We start from the raw sequence: 12,672 nt of genomic DNA, 5'->3' as shown, positions 1-12,672 counted from the left end.
TCAGATTTTATAAACATGGGTAATAAATACAAGGCCCAATATATTCCCAAAGAAAATAGAAGACTGGTAAGCGGTTACCCCCTTTTTTGCCTCTTATTCATGCACCATATCTAATCATGTTTTTTAAATTTTTATTTTTTTTAGTTTAAAATTTTTTAGTTTAGTTTTTTTAATAATTTTAATGTGCTAATGTTAAAAATAAAATAAAATATTATTTTAATATATTTTTAAATAAAAAAAATTTAAAAAACAATTTGTGCCCATTTCAAATTAGAAAGAAACATTTGATTTAAAAGAAAGGAGAGGAATGAGAGAGGATTTTTGTTAAAGAAATCCAACTACAACACAAGAAAATAAAACCATTAAATAAATACTCATGGATATATATATATATATAAGTTGAACCATTTCATGATTCGAATAGAGAGATATACCAATTTAAAATCTAAAATGATTAAATTTGATTTTTGTATTAATTTATTGTTTATAAATTATTTTTATACTTAGATTTGTGTTTAAAAGGCTTTGATGATTGTTTAAATATATTTTTTTAAAGAAAAAAGAAAAGGAGAATCACAAGTTTTCACTTTATTATAGTTGGCTCGCCGAAATCTAATAAACTTACCAGATTAATGTGAGCCTAGGAGAAGATTATGCATGTAATCCGTCTATAAGTTTTCTTTTTATAAAAAAAATAAGTGTTTCAACCCAAGCAAGCCTAGGTGCACTTGGACAAAAGCTCAAGCGCGTGTAAGATCAGCTCTAGATATAGGTTTTTTTTTTTTAATTATTGTTATTTTGAGTTTTTTATTTTTTTATTGATATTATACATACATTAAAAGATAGTGGAGCTTTTTATGTATTTTTATGAATTTATTCATGTTATTTTATTCATATACTATCATATTATTAAATCAGTAAATAATTTTTATGCTATTTTATTCATATTTTATCATACTATTAAATCAATACTGAAAAATGTTTAATAAAAATAAATTATAAATTATTTTATGTGTTTTTTATAATAAAATAATTTTTTATGTATTTTTTTACAATTAATTTCAATGAAAAACAATTAGAACAAGTAATAATATACTAGGACATGTAGAAAACACATACAATATACACAGTGTATAGAATTGTTTTTTGAAAAAAACCTCCTAATCCATATAGTAAGTCTAGGATGCACAAAACTATGTATAAGGGGATATGCTAGAGATTATCTGCATATTTTGTTATGTCTGATCCTCTGCAACTAAACATAGACAAAGACAAATATATGCATTGTCCATCAAACTAAACACAAATTAATCTTATTCTTATAGTTTTGTCTCATACTAATTATGGTGTATTCAATTAACTCCATTTTAAAACCACGCGGTTTTTTCTTTGGCAAATCTTTATCCAGGGGAGTATAAACTCTTTTAAAATAAATACCTGCATAAAGTTTCTTGGGGGTGTTGATAGAGGATCCTCCAAAGATCAAGTCAGTACCAGAAATATTTGTTTGAAGAACGATATTAATTAAAATATTAAAGAACTTTTATGAAAGTATAGAAAGGATTGGAGAAGAAGATCTAAATATGAAGTCCAGCGAACTCTCTCTTCCCTCCTTTTTTTTCTTTTCTTTTACATAACCTGATTATCACTATCTCATGGAATGTGGGAGGAGTAAAAAAATAATTGCAAATCTAAGCATGGAGAAAAGAAAAGATATCAAGGTTTGATTACTGGTTTAGCAACTTCGATATCTATAGTTATCACATAATGCCTCGAAAACTAGATTCGAATAGATTTAATTGTAAAACGACTCTGAATTGTCTTGCTAATTGCTTCCGATCGAGGTGTAAATGGAGAGCCATGAACGTAGCACCTAGCTATTCCCAACGAGAAGAAGCATCCATGCATGCGATGCTCACCCATTTACGAAACAAAAAACCTAATGGTGGAGCTTATTTGAATTTTTTATTTAAAATAAATTAGCAAACTTCCGCGTTGTACAAGGATTCGATTCTCGAACTTCATTCCACAGCAGAACAAGATTTTTGTTTCGGGTTTTAAATCGGCACGACATCCAATTTGGTTGAGCTTACGATGTTTTGAGAATAAAATTAGCTTACCAACCAAAGTTTTGTATTATCTCACATGTCAGTTCGGATCGTACATCTTATTTATTTTCATGTTTTTAATTTTTTTATAGAAAATTTGAATTTATTTTATTTGAATTTTTTTTTTGTAGTTTTAGATATTTTGAATGTAATGATATCAAAAATAAATTTAAAAAAAATAAAAAATATTATTTTAATATATTTTAAAATAAAAAATATTTCAAAAAATAATTACTGTTAAATACTTACTGTACAAATAAGCAAAGCAAGGGTGTTCCTGCTAGAGTCTTCAGTTCTTTCATTTTTTTTTATAATATTCAGGGCCGTCGTCTCTCTTTGAACTTTGAAGAGATGCTGCTGGTGATTCATTTCTTTCCACGTTTCTAATCTTTTGTGTTTTATTTGACAGCTGGCAAGTATTCTCTTACCAGTCTATTGCTTTTCCTTGTCGTGTCTGGAGAGTCAGAACCGGATCACCTCGGCTGGTTCAAGCTTTTTCAAGCAACGAATTGAATCTTCCAAGCTTTTTTTTTTTTATGTATATAAAATTTAAAATCTACATATCTCCTAAATTTTAGCAATAAAATTGTGTAATTTAGTTGTTTATCCATTCCTCGTGTCGGTGTCCTCCATTCAATGACATTTTTAACTGGCGTATTCGTCGGATTCTTGAGTGGACAACTCTATTAAGTGGTTCTTATAAAACTAATATTTAAAATTATAATTATATTAAAACTGTGTTATTTTTCAAATATTTTTCTAACATTTATCATTTTTAAAATATTTTAGGATACGTGTTAAAAAAGGTAAAATACACTCTTGTCACGGGGTAAAGTTGACATCATCAGCAGCTCATGCTTGAAAAAGTACTGATCTAGACAGCTTGTACGTGTTCTTCTTGACCATACAGAAAACACCAAAGATACTTTTAAATTTTTAATCAATCAGCCGCTAATTCTCAAAAAACAGAAAATAAAATAATTCACTCCCATTATTTTACGATCTTTTTAATTCTCTGGCTTTCGAGTCTTTTTGTGTAAGGGAAGTTAGTGTCCAAAAGGAAGTAGAGCAAACTATAGCTTAATCACTATTGTTTAAGAAAATCAACCAATTAATTAATTAAATCTCATGATTTCAAAAATTATATATTAATTCCTATATATTTAAATCCGTTTAATAACGAGAAGTTTAGTTAGGATAGAATACATTTTTACGAAAGAAAAAGAAAGAAAGAAAGAAGGAAAAGAGAAGAGAAGAAAAGAAAATGAATTGAGGATAATCAACACCAATCAAATGACTATTTAATTATTTTTTATACTACTAGAATTTATTAATTAATTTTAATAGATTACATGGATTCAATTACGATTAACTCAAAGAATAATGGTTCGAGACATCTGTAATGGGGAATAATAAGGGGAAAAACTACAAAAAAAAAAAACACCATCCCTAGGATTTTTGGGCTATGTCAATTTTTTGCCCAAATTGTGAATTCTATTAATCACACCCTTGAAGTTTCAAATCATCTTCACTTTTAATCCTCCAACTTTCTTTCATTACTTCCAATTTATTCTTGTGATATACTGAGAGTTTAGAATGTTTGCAACATCCTCTTGAGATTCATTAAGTTTTTTCAATTACACCCTTAAATTATTAAAGACCTCAATCAAGATAGATGAAAGGTAAAGAGACTAAAGTTGAAAACAAAACCAGAAGTTCAGAGGAATATTTAGACAAAAAACATATAATTTAGGATGAAAATCGTAGAATCCCCAAGGCCCAAACCAACATAATGCCTGTCATAATTATGAACTGCCCCAAATCTCCTCGAGGGACATGGCAAATGCAAAGCACGTTGACAGGATTTTAATACTCGAACACTTGACTACGCCTCTAGCTTTTGCAACTGGAAATCTCAGGGCAAATGACTGGTTGCATAGCTGAAAAGTAATGTATTTTGAATGAATAGTTAACTAAATCATAATATTACTAATTAACAATTCAACATAGGTAGATTAATCATAAAACGGATTGCATCATCCAGTGAAACACCTGATGGCTTGAAGACTAATGCAAAACATTACCTCTTACTTTTTATGGTCCTTCCAGATTCTGGCCACCTCTGCTAGAGACTTTGTAGATGACCCATCTTCGCTCAAAGCCCTTGTGGCAGCACTTTTTAGTTCATTCATCTTGCTCTTTATCGATTTCCCTTCTTCTCCTTCAAAAATGCTCCTTGCATAATTTGCAATATCTTCTTTCATCACCAGCCCATTCTCATTCACTTTCACCCTCAATGCAACCTTCAAACCATCTGCTAGCAATACTGAATTCATTCTTTGTTCTGCATAGAGCGGCCATGCAATTAAGGGCACACCGTTAACTATACTTTCCAAGATTGAGTTCCACCCGCAATGAGTCAAGAACCCTCCAGTTGAACTATGGCTTAAGACTTGAATCTGAGGAGCCCAAGAAGGCACCACTAGACCAACCCCTTTGGTCCTGTCCAGGAACCCTTCTGGCAAAAAGGCTAAAGGGTCATCAGAACTTCGGATGCCGAAGTAAGTGGCATTGGTAGCCTCATCGTGTGGACTCCTAACAACCCAAAGAAATCTTTGGCGACTCATTTCCAAACCCAAGGACAATTCATTTAACTGAGCATGAGACAAAGTCCCACCGCTACCAAAAGAGACAAACAGCACTGACCCCTTTGGCTGCTTATCTAACCAATTCAAACACTCAGATTCTCCCACATCCCCACTGGTTGAACCGATCTGTGTTAGCGGCCCAACTGGGTAAACTGGAGGCTTACCAATATTATTCTCCTCCATCAAAGCCTTAAAAGCACCCGGTTCCAGATCAATGAAGCTATTAATCATAATTCCAGCAGCCGAATTGTATAGTTTACATAAATGAAGGATCCATTTGTAGGCATCATCTTTCTTATCCTGAACCGGATCAACAAGATCTCTTCCTTGAACCGGAACACAACCAGGGAGTCTGACCGGTTCGGTCATATCTTTATACTCACCGGAGTATGTTTCATCAAGCCTAGGCAAGTGAAAGGACAAAGACAACAGCATAGCACTTGTCGGAAAGAAGACAAATGGCAAAACATCAAACTCTTTAGCAATTTCAAAGGCAAAAGGACCAAAAAAATCAACAACCAAAGCCACAACCTTAGTTGAGTCCGTCAGAGTCTTCAAAGAGTCACGTAAAGCATCAAGAGACCGAGTCAAGCTGAGTGTGATGCGAGTCTCCATCAAAACGTCCGGTGGGAGGTCATCGAAGTTGACTGGAGGGAGAAAGACGGAGGATACTCCTTTGGGTAGGGCTTGAAGGAGTTGCCTATGGGGTTTCATGGGTGACCCATCGTTTGGTATGATGAAGGTGACAGAGAAGTTGTGTTGGTGAACGAGTTTTTTGGCCAACTCAACAAATGGGATTAGATGACCCATCCCTGGAGATGGTACAATGACTACCTGGGGTGATGCCTCCTGGCCTTGGATCTTGTCCATGGTGGTTTTTTCGGTGAACTGGGACTCGAGGGGAGATGACTGTTTGGTTAAGCTTTTAGAGTGATAACAAGAAGACATAAGATAGGATAGGGTATGTGTGGGGTTTTTCTAGCTATGTTTTGTTTTTTAACTTGACAAGGTGAAATGAGAGTCCTTTTTGTTTTGTTGTTTATTTAAATCCTTGTTGTTAACAAAGAGAATCTTTATTTGTTAATTATGTTGTTAAAGGATAGTGACAAGTCCTTTAAACACAACACACCAAGTATATTTTTAACAGGAGTTGTTTTCATAGATTTTTTATTTTTCTTAATGACGCTCCTGTGGATTTTTATTATAATTTGATTGGATTAACTCTACCATGTTTAATTTAATTAAATATTTAACCTCGATTTCAAAAAAAAAAAAAGAAAAACCACACCAAGTACAAGTATATGTTTGAAGAACACAGATGTTATAAATTGTTTTTTTTTTTTTTTTTTCTGGATAGCAATTGTGTAAAAGTTAGTACATGTACATAGGTCAGTTTAATGATTCACATTTGCATCTATACATGTGTTTTATTTGTGTTGTTAAAAAAAAGTATATATATTCAAAAACAAACACACATCGAATAAAAGCTTTAAACTTTATTTTTTTATCACAACAGTATTAATCGTTTTATCCTATAATGCTGTTAATTTGCAAAATTAAACAAGAATTTAGATTATAGTAGTCGAGACTAGTATAGCTCAGTGGGTTTATTTGGAAAATTCATAATCTCAAGTTTGATATAGGAATAAAATATTAACTGGATAAAACTTTATTGTTTTAAATTTTTTAATGATTTTATTTATATAACTAAATCTAATTTTAAATTTAATTGAATCAATATTTAAAAATTAAAAAACATTATTTTAATTAAAAAATTGATGAGGTTGACTTTTGGCCTACCAACAACTTAGAATTTATTTGTAGAAGTAGTCTCCGAATCATTCTGACAGCTATAATTTAGATAACATAACACGCCAATCCAAATAATAATAGTGAAATTTTAACTACTGAGTTATATAAATTAATGATAGGGTTTCAAGAGTTAAAACTAATATAAAATCAAACAAGAAAATAACTTTAAAATAACTAATATTACACCAACAAATCAAATTTTAAAGGATGAAACCAGAAAAAAAATTAATTACACAAATAAATTTAAAATTCAAAAAATAAAATTAAAATAATAACAATGAAAATAAAAATAAATAAATAAATGAGAGGGTAACCATGAATTTCTGATTGGAGGACAGAATAAAAAAAACTTTAACAAAAAATTAAAAAAATAAAAGTCAAATTAAAAAAATAACACAATAAACTTTGATTGAAGAAGGGAGTTGAAAACCAATAAAATTTTAACAAAACAATTAAGAAAAAAAATAAAAATAAAAAGAATAAGTATTGAATTGAAAAAAATTAATATATGACAACTTTATAACTGAAAAGCTAAATTAAAAATAAACAAAATTTTTATTAAAAAAAATCAAGAGAAAAAATTAAAAATTAAAAGAATAAAAACTTAAATTGAAACAGGAAAAAATAAAACCACCAACATATATTTTTTAAAGAAAAAAAAAAAGTTACAGACAACAAACCGTCTATCTACAATTAACATGCACCACACCAAAAAAAAATTAATGCAACAACACTTTTAATAACATAAAAAAAATGACAAGTTAATCATTAAGAGACGCTAATGGATGCCTATAGCAGCATGTGCTAGCATTAGAACATTAATTAATCAAGTTAAAAGAATTAAAATGCACTCAATGGAATTAACAAAAACACCCCCTGGGCATATAGCTTATTTTTGTTTTATTTTTAAATAAAATAACATAAATATCCTTGATTAACATCTATATTTATCTATTATTTATACTCTATTTATTATTTATTGGATCCAAAAATACTCGTGAATTCAAGTCAAGTCAGGTCGGCTGATAATGATCGGGAATTAAATTGTCCTCCCTACTGATTACTATGTTTGCTGCTATAAGCTAAAATGCCTTTGCCTCAACTTTCTTGCATTGCCGTGTATATTAAATTTCACATCTTATTGCTATGTAGCTGTATACTTTCTGGATGTTGAGGCAACTAATAAAACCTGCGGCATTGGAGAGCGAGATCACCATGCGTTTTACTTGCAAGTTTTAATCAACCACATTGCTGCTAAATAGCTTGAACTTGTTGGCATCAAGAATCAATTTCCTCATAGAGGAGAAAGCACCCATGAGCCCTGCACCTGTAAAGACAACCATAATGGAGAGATTGACCCAATAGATGAGGGATGACTTTGGCGGCTTGTAGGTCATGTTGTAGAGAAGCATTGGAAGGACGAAATCTAAAGGGATGAAACCAATAGCTCCTACGACACCATTAATGTCTCCAAAGAAAGGAAGCATAGCTGCCATAAATCCACAGAATATCATGTAAAGAGTCCGAAGGATTAGCCTCGGAATTAGATTCCTTCTGGAGAACATCCCTTGCTTCACATCAGCAGATTTCTTTTCCATGATCTCATAAGCTACTTGAGAATAAACCTGTTTACAGTGGTGGAATGTTAACTCAACAGATATGATAGTCTTAAAACTAAAGGAAAAGGATATGGGAAATGGCTATTTAGATCATCTGAAGAGTGAATTTGTGAGCTTACGAGGCCAATAGCAAAGAGTTGAAGCAGAACAAAGATAACACCAAGGCCAAGAACCCATGTTGGAGCCAAGGAAGGTCCCTCATCAGGCATTAGGCTTTTGATAATGTTAGAGTTAGACTTGTTTCCAAACGCCCAATATCCAGACACTGAAGCTGAGTAGAAAGTAAGAAGAATTACAGTATAACACATCAAAAGGCCTTTTACCATCTTCCCAGTAGCAGGTGGAGCCAAAGTAGCCTGTATTCAAGGCATAGAAGAATCGCATCAATAAAAGCATGTATCAAGAATACTAAGTATTACACATGTTTCTTATGCAATGATCCCTCCATCAAATAATTATTCACACAGGATTAAATATAACTGATAAATCACACCTCATTCAGCAAGATTGATCATGCAATTACTTAAATCAATCAAATCTTATTGTTTAGTTGATTCAGATCATCAAGAAAGATGTTTTCTCCACTTTTAAAAAATAGAAAGAAAGTTAAAGGAGTCTTTATACAAATGCAAGGCTCAAAAGCCAACAGAAGGATTTATCAAGTATCAGTTGCAATTTACTTGTATTTCAGGCAGTATTCCATTCCCAAAGATGGCAGCTATTATGGAGATAGAAGTGAATGCACTGAAGACCCTTGCTGACCCTGACGATTCCAAGGAATAGTCCCTCGAAGGAGCATTTTTTGACAGACCTGCATAACAAATGCGGGCTGTGAAAAACAATTTCTTATTTTCAAATAAGATCGAGTAATTCCTTGCGGGTCATTTTAGTTTGTCACCAAGATAACAAACACACTTTAATGAACTGAAGAAACACATTGAAAGTTAAACCACTTCCTTTGCGTGGAAGCAACTTGGAAATTAATATATAGGAGCAACAGTTATGGATCACTAGCCAGTTCACTGGTCAGGTTCCATATCAAAATTGGCCCATGTCAGGCCCATCACCAATTCAACCACACGTTGCACTTCCCAAGATGCACATCTCCTACCCACCAAAGGACAGTTGCATGGTGGTGACTGGTGAGATGTTGAAAGGAGGGATGGCCTAGAATTTATTTCCTACCCTGTTACCAATGTGTAATCTTATTCATCTTTGATTTCAGAAATGTGGCAGAGGGGTTCTGATTAGTTTTAAAGACAGGACACTGGTTGCAACAGCTCCACAACCGAAAACTTGTCATGGATTACAGCTAGAATGAACAACAAGTCTCTATTCCTTCATGGAATTTGAGTTGAAAGAATGCAACCAGCAATTCTGCTTTGATTGAAAGTAACAATCTTGAGATTCAGGAAATGAGAGGAACCTTCCTCTATTTTACTGAAACTGATTTTATTCTTTCAAGTACAGCACTGAATTGCATTTCAAACAAAGTCTTAATTGTTTTTATATCATATAAATTCTATTGATCAGGCAACTGAAATAAATGAAAATTGCAAGAAAGGTTAGGGGATGCAATATACCTGCCTGGACACAAGCACCGACAACAATGAAAGTGTACCCCAAACTGAGAAACAGTGAAGCCAGGTTGATATGCCTGAGGGAGTGGAATGTTGGCAACTGAGAGAGAACTATCATCACTACTGTCACCATTGCTATGAACTCGTACAGCTTCAGGGGTCCGTCGGGAGAAAGACTTGAGTACATGATCTTCATAACTCAAATTGGAAATCGGAAAAGGAATGATTAAGTAACACAACCATGAAAAATCCAGGATTCTATTTAGCTATATGAACAACAAACAGGCGCCATATGCTATTTACTTCAACACGTCTGCCAAGAACCTATCATTTAAGTCTGCAAAAAACTAGTGATAAAATTAAATGAACTCGTGTCAGCTTTTATATTCTCATATGTCCCAAATTAAGCACATTATTAATAAAGTTTCTTTCGACTTTCAAGTGATATTTCCCTAAATAAGCAGTGATATTTTGATTTTGCTCAGAACACAATATGTGATCACTTGGTGGAAGTGTCAATGACCTTTTTTGTTTTTGCTGGGTGATCAAAACAATTCCAAATGTCTTCAAACGTTTATTCTGTGATAAATATAGACTGATCTAGTGTAAAAAATAGCATGAAACTGAAAACACTGGTGCCTTATAATTCATACTTCGTCCACCATCTCGATTGCAAATCTGATCTGCCTTCCTATTGTCATCGTGTGAAATGAAGACAGCCAGATTCAGACAAAACCCACCACAGCCAATGTTGACCCCCAATTTTTATATCAGATTATGAAAAAAAAAGAGAAGCAGACCAAGCATTGACTGTAATAATACAGTTAAGATAATACAGCAACACGTGGTATGAATGCACTGAACCGCAAGTCCCCTCGCCAGAAAAAAGAAGCATGAATTGGATGGCAGAAAAGATAAGCCTATCTCTATTGTAACAAAAAGATAGGCCTGGTCAAAGTTAATAACCAAAATGGGGCTATATTGGAAGGGTGCATCTTCTATCAGTTTTCTGCAATATAATTAGAAGCATTATGAAACAAAACACCTGAAGGCATTCTCCAGCAAGCAATATTGCTCCTATGCCAACTCCAGTATTGATGGCAGTTTGAATGAATATAACAAAATAAAACATCCATCCAGACCCTGCAAGAAAATAGAAGGCAAAACCTCAGATTTGTTAATTTCGTTAGTTCTTAGTCTAAACTTTATGCTTTAAAGTTTAAACGATTGACAAGGAGTTAAATTATGCTGATTTTCCCTACTTGAAATGCTGACACCAAATCCAATCTGAAAAATAATGAAAGGGAAGCAATGACAAAAGTAAAACCAAATCAATTACTAATAAGAAAATTCTAGCTTCGTGTAATTACTGTGTGGACATATCAATGACAAAAATGAAAGTAAAAGAAAAGAGAGAACGTATTGGCAATGAAGAGGACGTTTCATTGTGTCTCCAACGGGCCTAATCATGCTACATATTGCCTCCACTTAGAGGTTGTCGATGTATTTAGGCATCTTAGAGCAACTTTATAGTTACCCTTTGGCCTCATAAACCAATGGAGGTAACATCTAGCTTCCTCAAGTCATCTCTTTCCTAGTTCTTAGTGGCATTAGTAGAAAGTGCAATTTCCTTTTCCTTTGCAAAACTTCATTCATGGAAAACTTTTATACTTTCCACCATTTGAAGTTTTCTTCCTATAATTAATCACACTATCAAACACAAACGCACAAAAAAGAAAATGTCATCCATTGGATTGCAGGGCTTGTAGTGAGGGTCCAAATCAAATGGTTAAGATTCTTAGGTGACATGGTCAATGTAAACATGACACATTTAAAGCAAAACCAGAAATTTTTTAACAGCAAATTAAATCAAAGGCACACTTAAATTCCTCCGTTCATATGGAAGCACATCTTTAATGATTTTCCGTCATTCCTGACTGCCTCTTTTAGTTTTTACCAAAACAAAACGAAACCAGCAGCTCTTTTACCGTTTCGATAGTTACCTAAAACGTCGGCAGCTAATTCCCGGAATCTGATATGGCGACGACCATCCTTTTCGCAGTAGTCTAGCACCTTCGACATGAGATAATAAGCGTAAAAAGTCACCATGCCCATCACCGTTAAGCAGAAGAATCCTAAAGCCCATCCTAGACCTTTAAACACATACGGTAACGTCAGTATTGTAGGCCCCACTATCGCCGTCGTCAAATGAAATCCGGCATGCCACCACTCCCCTGCGTGTAAATAAAAAAATATGAAAACTTCGCCGTTTCTTCAAAGTAGTGGCTCCAAGTGTATATAGATTTTTTGAGACCACTTACCCTTGGATTGGAGGACGAAGACTGCACCGGCATCAACTTCACGTTGAGAGTCTGCAGGGAAAGGGTCAGGTTTTGGAGGTGGAGCCATTAATTAATGTTATATAGACTGTGGTGTACGTGCAGGTTAAGGTGCAGCAGGGAGATAAGCAAGAGGCGACGTTAATGTCGGAGGCGTCGAGACAAGGCTAAAAGGAAGCGGGCAGGCATGTCGTCGCCCGGAGAGGGAGATAGACGTGAATGCAAGGAGGAGAGAGGAGGATGTCACATTCTTTGATGGGTGACAGAAAGAAGTATAAGAGGGGTAGGAGTTTCCATTTTAATTGGGCTTGGAGAAGACTTGTCTGCCTGTTGTGTAGGGTTATTTTGGTAGTTTCCTTTTAGGTGACCGAGGAGTGAAAGAATAAGCTACAGGTATATTGGATCGGTGCCATAACTGAGACGCCAAAGCAACCCAAAATGTTTGTTATGGCAAAACAAAAGAGGCGATCGAATTTTTAATAAACCTAAATCAGATTTGTTTATCAAATTTTAGAAAGAAACATAAGAATCTTGTATTTTTTATATAGTTTGATCTATCTTATGGG

General features: G+C 33.5%; 2 protein-coding genes across 3 annotated transcripts; both read right to left on the bottom strand.

The window, feature by feature from the left end:
- Positions 1-3,705: 3,705 nt before the first annotated feature.
- Positions 3,706-5,754, bottom strand: LOC7497836 (hydroquinone glucosyltransferase). The gene is made up of 2 exons (XM_002303602.4): positions 4,193-5,754; positions 3,706-4,048 (listed from the first exon to the last, which is right to left on the bottom strand). Exon 1 carries the CDS (start codon positions 5,702-5,704, stop codon positions 4,196-4,198), a length of 1,509 nt encoding a protein of 502 aa, XP_002303638.2. The 5' UTR covers positions 5,705-5,754; the 3' UTR covers positions 3,706-4,048; positions 4,193-4,195.
- A 1,674-nt stretch (positions 5,755-7,428) lies between these two features.
- Positions 7,429-12,529, bottom strand: LOC7497835 (probable GABA transporter 2). 2 transcript variants are annotated; one of them, XM_024597097.2, is made up of 7 exons: positions 12,089-12,529; positions 11,771-12,001; positions 10,813-10,910; positions 9,771-9,965; positions 8,868-8,998; positions 8,307-8,543; positions 7,429-8,193 (listed from the first exon to the last, which is right to left on the bottom strand). In XM_024597097.2, the coding sequence occupies exons 2-7, from the start codon at positions 11,911-11,913 to the stop codon at positions 7,804-7,806; spliced, it is 1,194 nt and encodes a 397-aa protein (XP_024452865.1). In that variant the 5' UTR covers positions 11,914-12,001; positions 12,089-12,529; the 3' UTR covers positions 7,429-7,803. The 2 variants fall into 2 exon arrangements, with proteins under 2 accessions (XP_024452865.1, XP_002303637.1); XM_002303601.4 differs by having other exon boundaries at positions 9,771-9,957; positions 12,089-12,528.
- Positions 12,530-12,672: the final 143 nt, after the last annotated feature.

Source organism: Populus trichocarpa, chromosome 3 (assembly GCF_000002775.5).
Source record: "Populus trichocarpa isolate Nisqually-1 chromosome 3, P.trichocarpa_v4.1, whole genome shotgun sequence".
In the NCBI taxonomy this organism is placed as follows: Eukaryota; Viridiplantae; Streptophyta; class Magnoliopsida; order Malpighiales; family Salicaceae; genus Populus; species Populus trichocarpa.
This window is presented reverse-complemented; position numbering and strand designations above follow the sequence as displayed.